Raw genomic sequence first — 19,617 nt, 5'->3', positions numbered from 1 at the left:
ATGACATTCATCAATTTTATGAAACCCTTTTTTTTTTTAAAGGGATAGTTCACCCAAAAATGAAAATTTGATGTTTATCTGCTTACCCCCAGCGCGTTCAAGATGTAGGTGACTTTGTTTCTTCAGTAGAACACAAATGATGATTTTTAACTCCAACCGTTGTCGTCTGTCAGTCAAATAATGCGAGTGGATGGGAACTTCTACTAAAAGAGTAAATAAAACTTGCATAGACAAGTCCAAATTAAACCCTGCGGCTCGTGATGACACACTGATGTGTCGACACAAAACGATCGGTTTGTGCGATAAACCGAACAGTATTTATATAATTTTTTTAACTCTAATACACCACTATGTCCAACCGCGTGCAGCACTCGTTATTAAGGTCTGATTGCGCTCTGACGGCGGCAGTGATGTCTCGCTCTCATTGAAGTATAAGCGCGAGACATCACTGCCGCTGTCAGAGCGCGATCAGACCAAACGAATCGAGTGATGAACGGAGTTGGACATAGTGGTGTATTAGAGGTAAAAAATGATATAAATACTGTTCGGTTTCTCACACAAACCAATCGTTTCGTGTCTTAGGACATCAATGTGTCGTCACGAGCCGCAGGGTTTAATTTGGACTTGTCTATGCAAGTTTTATTTACTCTTATAGAAGTTCCCATCCACTAGCATTATTTGACTGACAGACGGACAGACTCCAATGGTTGGAGTTAAAAATCATAATTTGTGTTCTACTGAAGAAACAAAGTCACCTACACCTTGGATGCGCTGATAAACATCAAATTTTCATTTTTGGGTGAACTATCCCTTTAAATTGTAACATCTCGGTCTAAACTGCCGGATCAGTTTCAAGTAGCTGTTTTTATCATTCAAAGTGTCCAATAATGTTCAGGCTATCCGAATACACTGATTCTTTGCTCACTGTGTTACATAAACTATGTAGTGAATAGTCAATGAGTGAATGAGTCAGTGGTTTTAGACACAGTATACAAATGAGTGTGCAAAATGCCTCCATCGCTTATGTTCTCTCATGCATCTAGTGTTGTCACGATACCAAAATTTTGACTTCGATACGATACCCAACTTCAGTATCACGATACCGATACTTAAACGATACTATGGCAAAAACCTAAAACAGTAGGAAAAGTAAATAAATAACTTATGACAGAACTTCTTTCTTCACCAGTGTGCAGCTGATACTTCTGGATTTGAGCTTCATTTCCATTAAGTTACACAGTTAGATTTAATATAATTTTTAAAGTTTATTATTTTCATGCTCAAGAAAATTGCAAATTATGTGCTATTATGCTTTTTTCCTGTTTTTTTCCATGTCTCTGTGTGAATGAATGGCAAAGACACGCGATTTCATTTACCACACACACAAACGCACACGCTCACACACACACACACTGAAGCACACATGACACTGCCGGTGTTTTCAGCCTCTGCTGCCTCACTACGAGGACAGGAATGCGAAAGTCACTTCATGAACATTTTACTGTTTTGAGAAAAGCTATCATCATATCATAAACAGACAGACACTCATGGCAACCCATCAAAATAAAAGTTCGGTTTAACTTGAAGTAATAGTGACATAAATATATTACTGCTGTAGAGTAGAATTTAGCTATGTCTCAATGTAATAATAATGCTAACACTAAATAATAATAATAATAAATTATTACTAAAACTATTTAAGGAATAAATCACAATTTTTCTTCCATGTTTTAATTTTAACAGTAAAGCTCAGCACTTTGTATGACAAAAAAGTTTAATTTCATATGATTAAAAGATAAATTAAAATTAATGTTTTATGCCTTCATTTGATTGCCAAAAAAATTAAAATACACAACACATAATTTCTGAAAAAAAAGTCATAGAAATTAATTAAAAAAGAAAATTAACACATTTTGTTGTTTTTATGAATTCAATTAATAAGACATTCTTTTCGATTATTAAAATGTAATAAAACCATTCAAATGGAACCCAGACAACTTAAAACAGGAAACAGAATTTGGAAAAAATAAAACGCATTTCATAGGGCCCTAAAAAAACTTAATTTTTGTTAAACTTTTAATAAATTGTTATTAAATTGTATAAGTTTCATGATTTAAATTAATTAGACATGATTTTTGATTAATTTAACCATTAAAATGGATTCCCAAAAAAATAAAACTGAATCCAAAAAAACTGAATTTGGAAAAAAAATAAGACGGAATTTGGGAAAAAATAAAACGGATTTCATAGGGCACTATAAAATGGATTTGTGTGCACTGTGAACAAAGCCTTAGTGTATGAGTGCACAACACAGAACCAGGCCTGAAATGAGATTCAGTAAGAAAAAAGCTTACATAATGAAGACACTTCATTAACATATGAAATGAGATCCAGGCAGTAGGCACTGAGGAACTTACATTCCATGGTTATTGTTCCAAAGAACAGGGGCCTGACAGTCAAGCCCAAGACAATGATGAAAAAGATATGGCGAGAGAAAAAGAGAAGCTTTAGAGACTACCCATCAAAGTAACTCAAACTCTAAAACTTCAAAGATTTCCATATTCTAAAAGGGAGATATGAAAAGTTGATTTAAAAAAAAAAAAAACACTTTATTAACAGATCTTTCACACAATCCCTATCATTATAAGCACCCCAAAGGCAACTGACCCAGACAAAATAAAATATAGATATAGAAGTCTCTGCAACATAAATATAGATATAGAAGTCATAATCCATATGACTCAACTCTTTATCACTTTTCATTTAATCACTGTTAATTTCATCCAAATTTCATGTCTTCTGGTGATATATCTTCTGATTACATCCAATAATGCAATATAATATATTGTTCACTTGATCCCCAAACACTTTAGGCTGCCCTTCACACTGAGAATATACACTCCCTAATATGCAACCTCACTTATGACGGACAAATAACCCTGTGAAGTCCACTTTGCAGGGAGCTACCAGCTAATGGGAATGCACCCGGATTCTTCTTCTGTACCAGAGTTGTTTTTGCAGACTCAAACTCAGCTCGGTCAGCTCTCATCCATCTGACTGAAGCAACTTCACAATGTGATGAACTGCAAAATGCTGAAGAGCAACAAAAACACAAGCATATGTTCCCCACTGGCCTGCTTTGCAACACTGTTTTGTTGCTTTTATGAATCTCTATAAACACACCAAAGTCTCTCCTCCTGATGCAAGAAGCAACAAAATGACTTTGACAACAACCATCCATGAATCACATTAAACAAAGTTTTCAAAAACATGTACGACTTATTTAAATTATAAAATGGAACAAAGTGTAGCTCATTGCATAGATCTAAAATTCTCCTGACAAGCAAAGCTGCTCAGTGTGCCATGAATGACAGCACTGCCTAATTTAACAAGCTCCCCATCTCAACTGGGGTAAAAGAGTTTTTAAAGAACAGAAAAACTTAAATAGATCACAGAATTGTGTTAACATGTTTTCAATATGACACTGAGCCTTGCCAATAAAACAGTACAGCTAGTAAAGTGAAAGTCAAGTAAAGTTGAGTATTAATTAGCCAACATGCAAAGTTTGCACAGTTATACATCACATCAAGCCTGACTAAAAGATAAAGGGATAATGAAGCTTGCTCACTCACCTAGTAGTCTGATTTGCACATTGATTAATATGTCGAAAGTATCTCATTAAAGGTAGGATAGGCAATTTTTTATAAACACTTTTTGTTATGGTGGGTGAAACTCTCTTCTGTGCAAGCAGCGTGCTTGGAGCGAGGTATGGAAATTTATGCATTTTTTTGTCAACACTATCAATGCTGGAATGAATCTGCAGCAGTCAGGTGATACAAGTCAGAGCACTGTAAGTTGTTTACATTCATTAACACTGTAATGTTATATGCTTTAAGACATGAGGCAATTTCTCTGCTGTGCGCTTTCATGTCTTTTGAGAGAGGCGTGGCTTTGGTGAGCACTTTGAAGGGAGGGTCTGATGATCTCATGCTTTCAAAGCTAGCTTGCTGTTGCTAGCCTCCCTGAAATTACCTTTAAACAAATCTGATCATAAAAGTATAACCTTATAATTGATAAATGTCATTTAATATTACTTCATAAGATACTGCAAATGCACAATCTCACTCCAGCTATATTTTCATACTGTAATTTGTTTCCACAGAATTCATACTGCACTTAACCCTTTTAAAAAGGAACGATATATTTGGAATCAGCAATTTTTAGCTGATGAACGATTAAATAATATTGACAACCAATCAAAATTCACCCGACTTTAAAGCTCGCACTGCAATTGTGTTCACACAGAATATTCACGTGCATGTTTATTATAAACATAATGTTATCGTTCTTTGGTGTTGATGCTATACTTCTCATGAACAACAGGCCATGAATTGCAGGGTCAAAGGTATACAGCATGAAATATTCTGGTTACAGTGAGTTGTTTAACATCAGCCATCCAATCATAAACTTACCTCATTAAAAATGCATGGTTTTGTACAGTAGCAGAAACTTCTAAACGCTGTTTAGATTCAGCCTCTACATTTCGCATTCTACCAAACAAGTGGTTACCAAGACAGGTCGCGTGCAGGTCACTGTGATTTTGCCAAGTGATATGTTCCTGGATCAACATCTTTGTTGATCTTGGAACAACATTTCAATCAACCAATCAGATTTGAGGGACAAGTTTACCGTTTATGTCAAGTTTAGGCTTGCAACAGGGTTAGGTGCTTCTTTATCAATGTTATTCACCTATCTTTCCCCTCTGATTTTAGGGATAAGTTATTGGTAGGATTAGGTTTAGGGGTAGGAATAGGGTTAAGACTAAATTGACTGGAATGTTTTTCCAGGATCAACAAAATACGTTGATCCAGTGTGCCATTTCAATCAAACAGGGCGATACCCATGAAAACACTTGCCCAGACAAGTCCCAATAATTAATAATTTATTTTAATAAATGGTTTAGTCCTATTTTAATAATAATTAAAACAAAAAAGCAGTTCTAAAAGCATAAGCCTAGAACAAAAACAACTCTTCTAGTAGAATGGTATCTTTGCTACACCTGAAATCGCGCCATATGCATGGACACCAGGAATCCCCTTTCTGACAGATGCAAAGCCTTGAAATGCAATTCAGTTCTCATGGGTAACCAAACCAGAAACACTTTATTCATATTTGTTCGCATAATTCCAAGTAATTCCCTTTAATTTGATGCCCTTGGTGTGAGAACACCGAGAAACGCTTCCTCGTGCATCATAATCATAATCAAAAACGATCTCGGTCAAATTAAAGGGCTGCATTTCACTAGCGCGCGTGTTACTATCAAGCATGACGCGCTGCCTCAAAACAACGAAGGTAAATACTATTGTATCCGAGTGATACATCCTAAAATGCTTGAAAGTAAACTATCAAGAATTCATGATGAGATATCTACAAAAGCACAAAAAATGTATGTAATGGAACTGTAATTAGAGCCGAGCAACTGCTCTCAATTGATAAGACAGTAAATAGGCGATTCGCTCGATCAGTTGAGATACACGTACACGCGAATTCAGTAATACACATTTAACCTATTAGGTTTGTTAAGTAAGTTTCTAAATGTCGAGTTTAAATGGTCATAGATAAAGAATATAGCGGAGCAAAAGAAGTAATCTTACCTGTCTTCTCTCTGTGAGTGAGTTGTGTAGGGACAGCAGCAGCAGCAGCAGTAGCAGCAGCAGCACACTCGTTCAACTTGTCAACAGTATCAGCGGATGATTCCACGATTAGCTTCACGCATCTCCGCGAGAAAACTCCCTGCTTACTTTTTCGAATCAGCCGTGTTAATATTCAAAGGATATGTCTCATCGTATATGTAAAGAGTGGACGTGTAAAATACCACGATGCTTTCCATCTAGACAACAAAAACCCTGTCAGTGTTATTGGATTCTTCCGAGGCTGGCTTTGCACACTACTACAAGTGCGCTGAGTACAGACTCTTTCTGATGCAGACTCTACAGAGATAATGCAACGTTTTTAAAAAGACAAATCCGTGTATTATGAAGGACTAAACCTGCAAAAATAAATAAATGTATACATATATAAATAAACGAAAAATAATAAAATGCGATATTGTAAAAATAAATAGCTAAATCTAATAGGGCAAACGTAATCTAGAGCTATTTTTTTATATATATATAGCCTATATAATTAATTAACTCATTTATTTGTTAATTGCTATTATCTAAAATAATTATTCTGTAATAAATAAGTTAACTCCTATTGGTTGGTTTGGCGTTCCATATGTTTTGCCAATACACGTGACCACAACTGAGAGTCACTTTTAATAGCAACATTATAAAGAGTTTCAGTACTATTTGAAATGTCCTAATTCTATCTCGCTTTCCGTATGTCTTTGGGGAAAACATTTAAAGGGTTAGTTCACCAAAAAAATGAAAATTCTGTCATTTATTACTTACCCTCATGCCGTTCCAAACCCGTAAGACTTTCGTTCATCTTTGGAACACTAATTAAGATATTTTAGTTGAAATCCGATGGCTCCGTGAGGCCTGCATAGCCAGCAATGACATTTCCTCAAATTAAGATCCATAAAGGTACTAAAAACATATTTAAATCAGTTCATGTGAGTACAGTGGTTCTATCTTAATATTATAAAGCGACGAGAATATAGTAACAACTTATTTAGTGATGGCCGATTTCAAAACACTGCATGAAGCTTCGGAGCATTATGAATCAGTGTATCGAATCATGAATCGGATGTTGTGTCAAACTGCCAACGGCTGAAATCACGTGACTTTGGCGCTCCGAACATCAGATTCGATACACTGATTAATTTGTGCTCCGATGCTTCCTGAAGCAGTGTTTTGAAATCGGCCATCACTAAATAAGTCGTTATTTTGTTATGTTTGGTGCTCCAAAAATATTCTCATCGCTTTATAATATTAATATTGAACCACTGTACTCACATGAACTGATTTAAATATGTTTTTAGTACATTAATGGATCTTGAGAGAGGAAGTGTGATTGCTCCCTATGGAGGCCTCACGGAGCCAACGGATTTCAACAAAAATATCTTAATTTGTGTTCCGAAGATGAATGAATGTCTTACGGGTGTGGAACGGCATGAGGGTGAGTAATAAATGACAGAATTTTCATTTTTGGGTGAACTAACCCTTTAAGTTGTCCCTATTTATTGGTGAATTCCTACGATTGTTAATTTAATCACATTTAATTAATAATCGATTTGAATTCCAAGATTTGTGGTCGAAAACAATGCAAACTTACTATTTGTATTACATTTTATATTTTTAACATAATATATTATAATTAAATTATTTAATAATATGAGAATATTTAATAAACAATTTAATATGGTAAATTAAATTCACTGAATTAAAGTGGTCCAGAAGCACAATAAATATTTTTAAAGTTGACAACAACGATTAGGATTCTGATCTGGGTTCAGTTAGGGTTACGGTTCTAAATGTGATTATGCTACACAAACGCTGTTCCCTAAACAGTTGCGATGCTGTGGGCGGTCCAGTAATCCAGTTTCAGCCAATCAGAGACAGATTTCTCGGCAGACGTCAAAGCGGAGGTTGGTTTAGCCCTTTGTACAGTGAAGAATTAGCCTGTGCTCAAAGTTAGCGTTCACAGTAGCTACACAATGAATTATGATCATTGACAACACATGGATCCGTAAGTGACATATCATATCTGTTATAAACTTAGGAGAAAACCAACTCAAATGTTTATTCGTTATTGTTCGCTGTCTTCAAGTTACCCGACCAGTTAGCAAGCTTGTTATGCTACTGCTAGCCTGCTGTCAGTTCAGCCTCTCTCACTTGACACAAGCCTGACATTAAACCTACTGGAGCATTCTCAATGAATAAAGCACACAAAGACAGCAGTTTAAAGGTATCTATGTCTAACGGAATACATTTACACACCTAATAATAATAGTAATATCTTAAAACGCTTATTGTTACTTACTCTGAGCTCAAACTGTCAGAATATACCAGAAAGTACGTTATAAGATTCAGTTTGTGAAATGGCAGTTTTCATGTATACAGTGTTCATAAGACAGATGTGTTCAAGATAAAGGGTCTGGATTGTACTATGTTGTACTAATGATGATTACTTTCACATTAAAACAAATGTGTATTTCATGTCTTGATTGCTGATCAGCACGGTATGTCTTGTAAAGCAAGTAGGTGACCATGGTTGTAGTGTTATCCTGTGGTCTTAAATATTTATTGCTGCACTGTCTATCTAATCCATACCTACTTATTTTATTTATCTTCAGAGTGAGGTTTGCTCGATTTAAGTGAGAATTGTTGCTAGAATAATGTTTGACTGATACCCTCCAAGGCTTTCCTCTGGCTTACTAGCACAGCTTCTGTCTCCTCTTATCCAAAAATTGATTGTCTCGTACTCTTATCCATCTCTTCCTCTAGCACATAGCACTTTCCAGCTCTGACCCCTGACCTCACTGTGATTGAAAACTCTTGCCATCAGTGACCTCCTCATGTGCATCATCTTCTTGAAGTTTGACCCTCGGCCTGCATCCAAAAATGCTTACAGGTAGTGCACCTGTTCCCATAAGCTTTTTTGTGTAATTTGTATGTGTTAAATGCAAGTAGGGATATGAAAAGTTCATGCACATGTGTGTGGGAACAATGTGTTTGATACTGATATTTACATTTTGAAAATTGTTTGAAGTGTTTAAGTACATCTACTGTAAAGCAAAGCACAATCTTTGGCCCATATTTCAGATTTTAAAGGTGCACTTATCACCCTCCACTGGATGCTGTATCATGCAAAGCAAATATTTTCAGTTACCCATGACATTGTATAAATGCTCACAGTGAGCCATGATTAACTTTTCACAGTCAAATATGAAACTTATTCCACAGACAAAAGTGTCCAGTCGGCGCCGATGGCCTCATAGGCAGCGCGCCGACATGTAGCGCCAATGCGTTTCGGGTGACCTGAGTTCGAGTCCCGCCTCATGGTCCTTTCCCGATCTCGTCCCCCCCTCTCTCTCTCCCACTTCGCTTCCTGTCTAGTAAATGTCCTATCATAATAAACGCAAAAACGGCAAAAATATATCTTTAAAAAAAAAGTGTCCAGGAAAAGAGAGGGTATTATACAGCATGTATACATGTAATCTCAACATGTCGGCCCCGCTCCATGTACAATAAAACAGCTTTTATTATTACATTTGTCATAAATATGTTCATTTCTGTGATGTGTAAAACTTTTTAACATTTTATTTTGCTGTTTATACACGTTCAAAAGTTGGGTTCGCTGAGATTTTTTTCAAATGTTTTTGAAAGAATCTCTTATACTCATTATTCTGTGTTTATTTAATCACAAAACAGTAATACTGTGAAATATTATAACAATTCAAAATAATAATTTCCTATTTAAATATATATTGAAATGTAATTGATTCCTGTGATGGCAAAGCTGAATTTTCAGCAGTCATTTATCCAGTCTTCAGTGTCACATGATCCTTTAGAAATCATTCTAATATGCTGATTTGGTGCTCAAGAAACATTTCATGATCAATGTTGAAAACAGTTGTGCTGATTAATATTTTTGTGGAAACCATGATAACATTTTTCAGGATTATTTGATAAATAGAAAGTTCAAAAGAACAGCATTTATTTAAAATGGAACGATAGATAAAAATCTTACTGACTGCAGACTTTTGAATGGTAGTGTATTTTTTTTTTTTTACATTAAAACTACATTTTATTATGCCATTTAGTCTAAAACTCTAATTTATGGTGTGCTCTCAATGTACAATCCCATAAAAGCAGTGAATGTGCAGGACTACAATAGCGTGGATCAAGCTTGTCCTGCCGACCACTCACTGTTTCAAGCTCTGAGTCCCTAAAGGAAATGTCCCTAGGTCAGGGTTTGCTGAATGTGAGGAGTCTCTAGGTAGAGAGGTAGAGAGAGCCAAGTCAGTTTTTTTTTTCTTCTTTTTTTTCTTTTCAAAAGTTATTGCCTGGTGAGCTCTGTATCGTGTGCATGGTATCAATTTGCATGTTCTGCATGTCTTCATTCCCCTTCACTACAGAGAGGTTACCACCGTTAATACTGTCAGATTGTAACATGCCACGCTAATCAGGATTATTGCCCAGCAAGCTGTAACTTGATTATCTAATATTGAGTCAGTCACAGTGGTTCAGCGTCACAGATGACTCAACCCAGGATGTATAATCTAATCAATGATGCTGTGTCTTGAAGGTTGTCTTGCGTAGCATTGGTTCCTCTGATTTAGGGTAGCATAACCTTGTTTGCAAAACAGCACCGGAATGTACTATAATTAAGATCGGGTAAATGTGTAAACAGTATTATAGAATAAACAGATGTTTATAGAGTGCACTTCTGCTTGTTTTACCTCCTGTAACCTAGCAACATTGCAACTTGCTTGGATCCATTTAGTGGTGATTCCCAACAAAGGGGCATGCATACCCTAGAGCAGGGCTATTCAATTGGCGGCCTGTGGACAAAGTCCTGCCCCCCAGTCATCTCCATCTGGCCAGAGGGCACCCCCACCTCTCTCCCCCTCTTTTTCTGGCGGCGCAGCTAAATTTGGTTAGATACGTGGCCGCAGTGGCGCCTACAGCTGTACGGCTGTACGCACTGTGCATACCTTGAGCGCTCCGACTGACCTGAGAAACTTTTTCCATGTAAATATTTCAAGCAGTTATTGTGTGTGTGTGTGTCCTGATCCGATTCCAATCATTTGTGAATTTATCATTCTTTTTTGAGTCGATAGAAAGTTCAAAAGAACAGCATTTATTATTGTAGCACTGTAAATATATTCACTGTAACTTTTTATCTATTTAATGCATCATTGCTTAATAAAAGTATTATTTTCTTTGAAAAAAATCTTACTGACCCCAAACTTTTGAATGGTGGTTTATTTGATCTTTTTAGTACTTTTAGCAACATTGCTCTTTTGCACATTAAAACCCTGTCTTGGTAGTCTTTAAAGTCTTCCTCTGGTACCACCATACACAGTCAGCCGTACATCTTTGGCCAACAAATTACATCTCACACTGTTTTATTTGATCTTTTTAGTACTTTTAGCAACAGTGCTCTTTTGCACAGTAAAACCCTCTCTTGATAGTCTTTAAAGTCACATTCAGCCGTACATCTTTGGCCAACAAATTACATCTCACACTGTGTTCTGAGTGGCCTGCATCTATAATATGCAATGTCAATTTATTAAAAGTTCATCTTAATAGACCAAAATGCATCTTGCGACACTGCATTCTGCCTGTTCTGTTGCGCTTTGTATGTTTGTGAACCCAAGAATGCATCTTGTGTAAAATCCCTCTAAGAATCATGTCCATTTCTGGTCAGGTGAGCCAAAACCATCCTAATTATATACAAGGTTTTCATAACCAATTGGTCACCACGTTGCTCAAGCAACCAATTAACTACTTGATTTTGAAAATATGTAGTTTTACATATCCCTATCCCTAATATCAAGTTTGATATTGATGATGGTACTGGAGCCTTACTGATAGGGTATATATGTGGGTACTTAAGATAAAAAGATTGGAAAAATACTGACATACTGTAGGCTATAACAGTAATGTCATATCATTAGCACTGACCTGCGAGTGTATTTTACTGACAGAGGATACAATTAAGCTTAAATAAAAAAAACTATCATTAGCCCTATGCTCTATGATTCACCTCATTCAGGTCAGTTGCATTAATCCAGCGTAAAAACAGAAACGCCTTTAAGATTAATGAGGATTTCTGCCTTAATACCCAAAAAAGGTGTTCAGTTATTGCAAAGTTCATTACAATTCAAAATACAGGCCTCCCATCGCACGTGGCTTGTGGGAATAAACGCCTCTTTTTGGAGCCATTTAATCTTCTTCATGTTAACTTCTGACCTCACATTCCCAACCAGCAGCTCTGAAATCCCTTTGAGAGAAAACAGGCCGGAGGTCTGTGTCAGTTTACTTGTATATGGCCATGATGACTTTGATGTCACTGAAATGGATCCACTTAGTGCTAATATTTTATATTTGGAACAGATGGAACCTGTCAGAGATGCTGCAAGTCTCTGAAATACAGCGTTGTCTAAAATTTAAGCTAGAAATAATTTGGATAAAACGAAACTACTCATAAATTGTGTTTCTGCTAGTATTAGAGACAGTATAACCTACAGCTGACATACTGACATACCTTTGACATTTTAGCAGTGCCATAGTGCCCATTCCTTGATGACTTGAATTTAAAAAATATTATTTATTAGTAAAATAAAAAAAAAAGTTCATGCTTATAATTTGCAAGGTTGCAATGAAATTTATGAAAAGTGATAGTAAAGACTTTCACATCGTTACAAAAAAAATGTTAAACAACTGCTGTGTAAAATTTTAAAATATAAAATGGAAAAGTTGTTTTAAATTGTAATAGCATTTCACAATATTAATCTTTTTACCATATTTTTGAACAAATATATGCAGCCTTGGTAAGCAAAAAAGACTTAAAAATCTTACTGACCCCAAACCGTAGTGTATTTCAGAATGAAATAAGATATTCAGAAAAAATGTAGGGAGGGAGTCGAGACTTGATTTTATCCAAAAGGAATTTGAATTTCCAGCACAACACTAATTTTTTTGTCACTCTCCATATCTGTCACATACAGAAAGAGTTTGTTTGTCTGTCTACATCACTCAGAGACTGCAATCCGCTCTCCCAAAACTGCCTCTTGATCTACCCTTGACTTCTTTTCAGCTTCCTCTTTGTCCAGTCATCTTTTTGCCATTTTTCTGTTTCAGCGAGAATGAATATCTCTCCATTTGGGCTGACAAAGAGGGTGATAACCTTGCCCAAGGTCTGGCGTAATTGACATTGTCAAGCCAGTAAGTTGTTTTGAGATTGAGAGGAGCTTTTCTGCTTTGCAAGCTGTCTCCAGTACAGAGCACATATTCCTGGGGTGCATCAACCATTGCAGATCAATCTGTGAAGCCCTCAGGATATTGCATCATTTTTTGTCTCTCTGCTTTTCTTCTTCTCTGTCAGCCCAGCAGATCCCACAAGCTAGAAGTCTAGTGGACGTGTGACTCTCCATGCTGTTGTTAAGCAGTTAGTGCAAGTTTTATCTTTGCTGTAAGCATGGCCAAGAAAGCAGAAAAAGAAACCTGTGCACACTGAAAATTTAACTGCATTTCAACTTCAGGGCTTAATGCACAGATCTTTTGACTCATTGAAAGAGCTTTGAGCGAGTACTGCTTCATCACTGAAAATTTGACATCTTGTACGTTCATTTTTATGCTTTGCAAACTTAAACGTTTGTTTCCTGTGATGTTTTCTGCATTGTCATTGCAAATTCAGCAGATTTGTCATTAAGATAATGTAATCTAGCGGGATAACATAAATGATTTGTGATAGCCTTGAAAGTAACATTAGGATGATCTTTAAAGCTATAAACAGTAATATTCTGTATCATATGCCATCATTTTCCAGCAAAGCTTTATGAATTTATTAGGTTATATTAGAACTGTATTATTAGGAGTGTCACAAAAGACTGTATTGATCATAACCGTGATATATAAAAAAAAAAAAAATGAAATATTTACATCATGTAAATTGATATATACTACAACGTATTCGATAATATTGAAATTATCCAGCAACTATCAGGTTGACATCACAATTGACAAAACGGTTTGCTACTATGGCATATTTGTGTCATCCTGTTTATCAAATTTAAAAATAAAAAAAAATAAAAAAATCATATTGATTCATTTAAAAATATCCTTATGGGTGGCCACATTTTGAAGACAAAAAAAATGCATCCATCCATAGAAAAAAAAAAAAAAATGAATCCATACGATGGCAAGGGGTTAATAAAGTCCTTCTGAAGCGAATCGATGTGTTTGTGTAAGACAAATATCCTTATTTAAAATTGTATAAAGTACAATAACAAGCTTCCAACGTGACAGCCATATGCATTTGATGTACGTCCAAAAAGTGTAAACCTCCACCACGTAGTACACTATGCCATGACGTTCTACACTATGCCATTATTTACTTTATTTAAATTAAATATTATGATAAAAAATTGCAGAATGTGTGGTTGACATATCACAACTTCCTGACATCTTCAGAATGCTAAGATATAAACGAATATTCCATTACACTGGATATTAATTACAGAGAGGCATCTACTGAGCATCAGGCCTGAGCAGGGACAATAAAGCCACACACAGCAGCTTTCAGCATCACAGCTGAGCCTTCTCTGAGCCTTAGGTTTGTAGCTGGCACAGCAGTCGACACTCTCCTGGGATCAGCGCGAGATAAACACATTTAGGTGCACATGTGACCTCTTAGCCCATTCAACAGTGCCAGCCTCCATTTCTCCCTCTCTAACAGAAGGTCTGGCTGAAAATCAGCCCTTTATTGGTTAACACAATGCCCATCATCCATGAGTAGCAAATTACAAAGCACAGCATGACATTTATGAGACTTTATAGTTGATTCTAAAGGTGGTCTGTTATAGAGATGTTTTATTATATAAATGATATGTTGTTAGTATGATTGTATAGTAAGGATACTGTGAAAGAGATTGTGTGTCACCTTTATTTCATCTTTTTATGCAGGCTTATTCTGGCTGCTAACAGAGATGAGGTCTACAGCAGACCGTCCAAGGCTGCAGACTTCTGGGGCAGCAGCAGTGAGATCCTCAGTGGTAAAGATCATTTTTATTATTTAAATAATAGAGAAATATTTAATATCAAACGTCCAGCTTTATCTCACCAATATTTGAGACTTTGTTGAATTTTCTGTGTCACTTAGGAATTCAGATGTTGTTTTCAATTTCAACAGAGTTTGTCTGAACTGAATTGAGAAGTTTTTGAGGTCCTACATTTTAGGATGAAAAAGAGTTTCTTCAAGAGTCTCTTGCTTAGAGTCAGACTCTTTTTTTTTTCCACATATCGAGACATTTGACTGACATGGTGTTTAGTTCAGCCAAAAAAGAAAATTACCCCATGAATTACTCACCCTCAAGCCATCCTAGGTGTATATATCTTCTTTCAGGCGAACATAATCAGAGATATATTTAAAAATATCCTTAGTCCCCCAAGTTTATAATGGTTGTAAATTGGTAGCCACATTATGAAGACAAAAAAAAAAAAAATGCAGCCATCCATAAAAAAATGAATCCATATGACTCCAGGCAGTTAATAAAGTCCTTCTGAAGTGAAGTGAATTGATGTGTTTGTGTAAGACAAATATCCTTATCTAAAATTTTATAAAGTAAAATAACGAGCTTCCGGCGCAACAGCCATACGCATTCGATATACATCAAAAAAACATTAACTTCCACCACGTAGTACACAGTGCCATGACGTTATACACTATGCCATGACGTACTACACTATGTCTTGCGCTATAATGCGGGATATCGTGGAAAAAAAATTTGGGTAAACTATTACCAAGTTAGTGCCATTTAGGGGCAGGGATGGATTAGCATTTGTCCACTATCCAACTAGTTGAGCAGCTTGTTTGGCTTGTTTATAGTTTGGCTCATTTTTTAATTTAATTTTAGCTTTAATACTTTGACTACTTTTCAGTTAACCAGCTAGTCAAGTAGTGTGGTTGACATGTTTATCTAGAATTTTTTCCTATTTTTTATTTTAGCTTTTTGAACCATTTTTGAACTCAAGAGGCAGATCTTGCACTATTTAGCCTTATTTAGAGGCTACTAACTATTAATTCAGAAAATGAGAAAATTCTGCTTGTGGACATCTAGATTTACTACTACGTGTTTTACATTTCAAAGATTTGATGCCACGGGAAAATGGCAAAATCCCATTCCTCAAACTACTTCATGCTAGTTTAAACTGTGTCATCCAGTGAGTCAGTGATTGTTACATGTCAGAACCTTCAGTGTAGAGAGAAACATTGAAGATTAATTTCCTGAGGAAACATGGAATCATTAGAAGATAAGCGGGTGGCATCCACTGCTTGAGTCTCTTGCATCATGCCTCAGTAGTTGGAATTCAGTCATAATCAAACATGAATGATTATCTTTTCCTTTCTTAATGTCACATTGATTAAGTGTCCATTGTCAGGATTCAACTGACCACCCTCAAAGAGAGAACTGTTCAATTGACTGATGACCCACAGTCTTTAAAACAATACATCTCAGAACAGAAATCATTCATTGCCCTATAGCTGCAGAAGATCATGAAGCTTTTTTGTTTGCATGTTTGTTTTTCCTGTCCATTTACTCCCCCTTAAATAGTTCCAAACCTGTATGAATTTCTTTGTTCTGCTGAACACAAAGGAAGATATTTGAAAGAATGTCAATAACCAAACAGATCTCTTCCCCCATTGACTACCATAGTATTTATTTTTCCTACTATGGTAGTAAATGGGGGGTGAGATCTGATTGGTTACTGACATTCTTCCAAATATCTTCCTTTGTGTTCAGCAGAACAACGGAATTCATACAGGTTTGGAACTACTTGAGGGTGAGTAAATGATGACAGAATTTTCATTTTTGGGTGAACTATTCCTTTAAGTCTTTGAGAGCCAGGCATTTCCGAGGAGGATTTTGGGGTTGTTGTCCTATGAATTGATGCTAATAGTTAACAAATATGAATCAGTCTGTGGTATTTGTTGAATTTCTGAGAATATTTTTTTTTAATTTCTCATTTTTTCAAAGCACTAGTCTGTTCTAGACAGATCAGTATGCTTGGGCCTATAAAGTTCAGTTTTCTTTCAGTATCAACTTCAAGATGAAAAAATATTTTGTACCTTTAGTCTAGGTCATTCTCACTGAACATTCTGAGCTATTCGTTACATCAAAATCTTATTTCTGGTGGTTTTATTATTATAGCCAGCAGACAAGATTTAAAGTCACTTTGACATTAAATAATAATTAGAGTTTTTGTTTTCTGTCCTTAGGTCTGGACATGGAAGAGGGGAAGGAAGGTGGTTCATGGCTGGGAATTAGCAAACGAGGAAAACTGGCAGCACTGACCAATTATCTGGAAGCCCGGCAAAATCCAGATGCCCAGGGGAGAGGTAGTGCAGATCTTTCACCCATTTGTATTAATGTACCGCTATTACTGAGCAGTTGACTAGGCACACTTACTCAATGTATTATTCTGACAAATGACTCTTAATAGTAAGATAATTCACCTTTAAAAAGCCTTCATCATCCATGTGCTTTCTCTTCAAATAAGCAGTTGCTATGTGCAAAAATATATCATAGACTAACATTCTGAACAGGGAGTCTTATGATGGCAGGATCCAGTTTTCAACCAGAACCTCTATACATGCACAGTGTAAAGCTGAAACAAATTTGTACCTTTAAACAGAAGTGCTGAGAAAGTAAAAACAGCTCCAAGGAGCTTGTAAAAACTACTTTTCCACAAATAAAAAATAAATTAGATTTTCAAATCAGCAAAAGAAATAATACCAGTAACTAGATTTTTACATTTTTCTCAAGAAAATGTGAGTGGTGCTTGCCTGTGCAAAACACATGCACAATGCTAGAAATGGCCACACTTATCAAATTTTCCTATAATAGTCCGACAATATCTCTGTAACATTCTAGATATGGCTGAAGACTGGACTGCAATTTTTGTCTGTCTTATCAAGGTGTTGCTATGCATTGCTAAGGCCTTCTGAATTGTTTTTAGCTTGTTGCTATGTGGTAATTAGGAAATTCTGGGTGATTGGACATTGCTAAGTGGTTTCTAGTGTCTTCTGATTGGTTGCTAGATGATCTAATTCAGAAGTCTCTGTTCCCTAGATAGACTCAGTTTCCTCTTTCTATGCATGTCTGTAGGGATTTTTTAAGTCATGGCACACTTCACTGTTCAATTAAAACTGTTATTGAGGTATCATTCATCAGAGGTTTAAAACAAACTTCTAACCCAGAGCAATACTTGTTTTTGCAGCTGTAACATATATGCTCTGTGTTTTCTATGTTTTGGTTCTATCATATTTGCCTGTGTGCCCTGCTGTCTGACCCAGTTTCCCAATGTGTTTGATTAGTTATCCCATTCACCTGTTCAGTTAAAGGTAGGGTAGGTCATTTTTAGAGAGGCAAGCAATAGCAAACTAGCTTTGAAAGCATAAGATCAGAGCACTCTACAAAGCCACGCCTCCTCCAAAACACATGAACGCGTACAGCAAGGAGCAAACAAAAGCGTCACAAGAGACAGCGTTTAAACTACCTCATGTCCCAAAGCACATAACATTACAATAATAATGAACGTAAGCAACTTAAATTTTCCATCTTTTCCCAATTACTGTAGTTATGGCATGAACGCAGCATAAGCTTGTTTTTGGTTCAAGTGGAACTGTAAAAGGTGGCTGCTTGTATCGGCTGTGGCACTTGGTGACTGACGTCTGCATAATATGAACTCTGCATAGTATGAAATGCGCTGATGACGTGATGTCTGCGCAAGCAGGGAGTGTGGAGGCATGGAAATACATATACGCTGGCAGGCAGGTAGGACATCAAATGTTTGTACAAACATTTTATGGTCCTACGCCTTGCACAGATGATATATATACACATAAATACATTTAGACCACTTAACATAGTGACTGCTATCAGGATCAGGGGCCGTATTCATAAAACATTTTATCTTACCACTAAGAGTTCTCCAAAAAAGCAGTAAAAGTTCTTAGCTAACAGTTTTCTCTTAAATCCTATTCACAAAGCTGCTGAGATCAACTTTTACTAAGGAATAGAGAGAAGTCTTATGCTAAGAGTAAAGGCGGGGTTGACCTCGTTGCTATGGAGTAAACACACAGTGATTGGCTGATGGGGAGGAGTCAGTGATTTAATCATAGAAATCTTGTAGAATGAAGTGTCATGTTTCCATATTAAAATAAAACATTTTAAAACATTTTAAAATACAAATGTTGCCCTATTCAAATAAATATTTTTTAATAAAAATGTTGCCATAGTCAAAATAAAATGTTACCATATTGTTGCCATAAAGGTTTTAAAATGTAGACTAAAGGTGCGTCCCAATTCGCGTACTTGTTCACTATTCTATGACGTTTTTAAGTACAAATAGTGCAGTAGTGCGTTCACACTGAAAATTCCAAAAAGAAAAAGTGCACTTTAAATACCCGGATGATGCACTAAATTAACGGAAAAAATGAAGTGTGGAATGTTGGACACTTCGTGCACTCAACTGTCGCAGCTTTAATTACGTAGTGGAGGGAAAGGGAGGATCGGACTCCGTTGTTAAATGACAAAATAACCTTATACAATTCACGCACTACATGGATGAGTGCATAGTGCACAAGTACATAGTGTATAAGTGCATAGTGTATAGTGCGTCATTTGGGACGCAACTTAAGTGTCACTAATTAAACTAGTACATACAGTTAATTGTCCGCCTCTTGGATGTCTTCATCTCAAGAGAATGCAGAATTCAAACGACAAATTATGTTTTATAAGCCAAAGTTTGGAAGGAACACATTCAAACAGTCTTTCTAATCAGCTCGAGAGGATGAATATATACACAGACGAGAGCCGACTCACCTATAGTTACTTTGACAGTTTTCTGCATCCCTCCACTAACCTGCTCCTCACTC

At 36.2% G+C, this 19,617-nt stretch overlaps 2 protein-coding genes across 8 annotated transcripts in view; one reads left to right on the top strand and one right to left on the bottom strand.

Moving 5' to 3' along the window:
* The window catches only part of arvcfb (ARVCF delta catenin family member b), a 264,134-nt gene that overhangs the window by 225,009 nt on the left and 19,508 nt on the right, over positions 1-19,617 (bottom strand). The window lies entirely within an intron of this gene.
* The window catches only part of tango2 (transport and golgi organization 2 homolog (Drosophila)), a 33,231-nt gene continuing 21,196 nt past the window's right edge, over positions 7,583-19,617 (top strand). For 2 of the 6 annotated variants that reach the window (XM_067405683.1, XM_067405686.1), the window contains exons 1-4: positions 7,589-7,914; positions 8,454-8,580; positions 14,643-14,731; positions 16,957-17,076. In XM_067405683.1, the coding sequence (XP_067261784.1) occupies positions 8,525-8,580; positions 14,643-14,731; positions 16,957-17,076 (265 nt within the window). In that variant the 5' untranslated portion in view covers positions 7,589-7,914; positions 8,454-8,524. Of the gene's footprint in view, positions 7,915-8,453; positions 8,581-14,642; positions 14,732-16,956; positions 17,077-19,617 lie in introns of those variants that run through there. The other 4 variants (XM_067405684.1, XM_067405685.1, XM_067405687.1 and 1 more) reach the window with 4 other exon arrangements.

Source organism: Chanodichthys erythropterus, chromosome 13, assembly GCF_024489055.1.
Source record: "Chanodichthys erythropterus isolate Z2021 chromosome 13, ASM2448905v1, whole genome shotgun sequence".
Taxonomy (NCBI): domain Eukaryota; kingdom Metazoa; phylum Chordata; class Actinopteri; order Cypriniformes; family Xenocyprididae; genus Chanodichthys; species Chanodichthys erythropterus.
The sequence above is the reverse complement of the archived record's forward strand: the minus strand, read 5'-3'. Positions and strand labels throughout refer to the sequence as shown.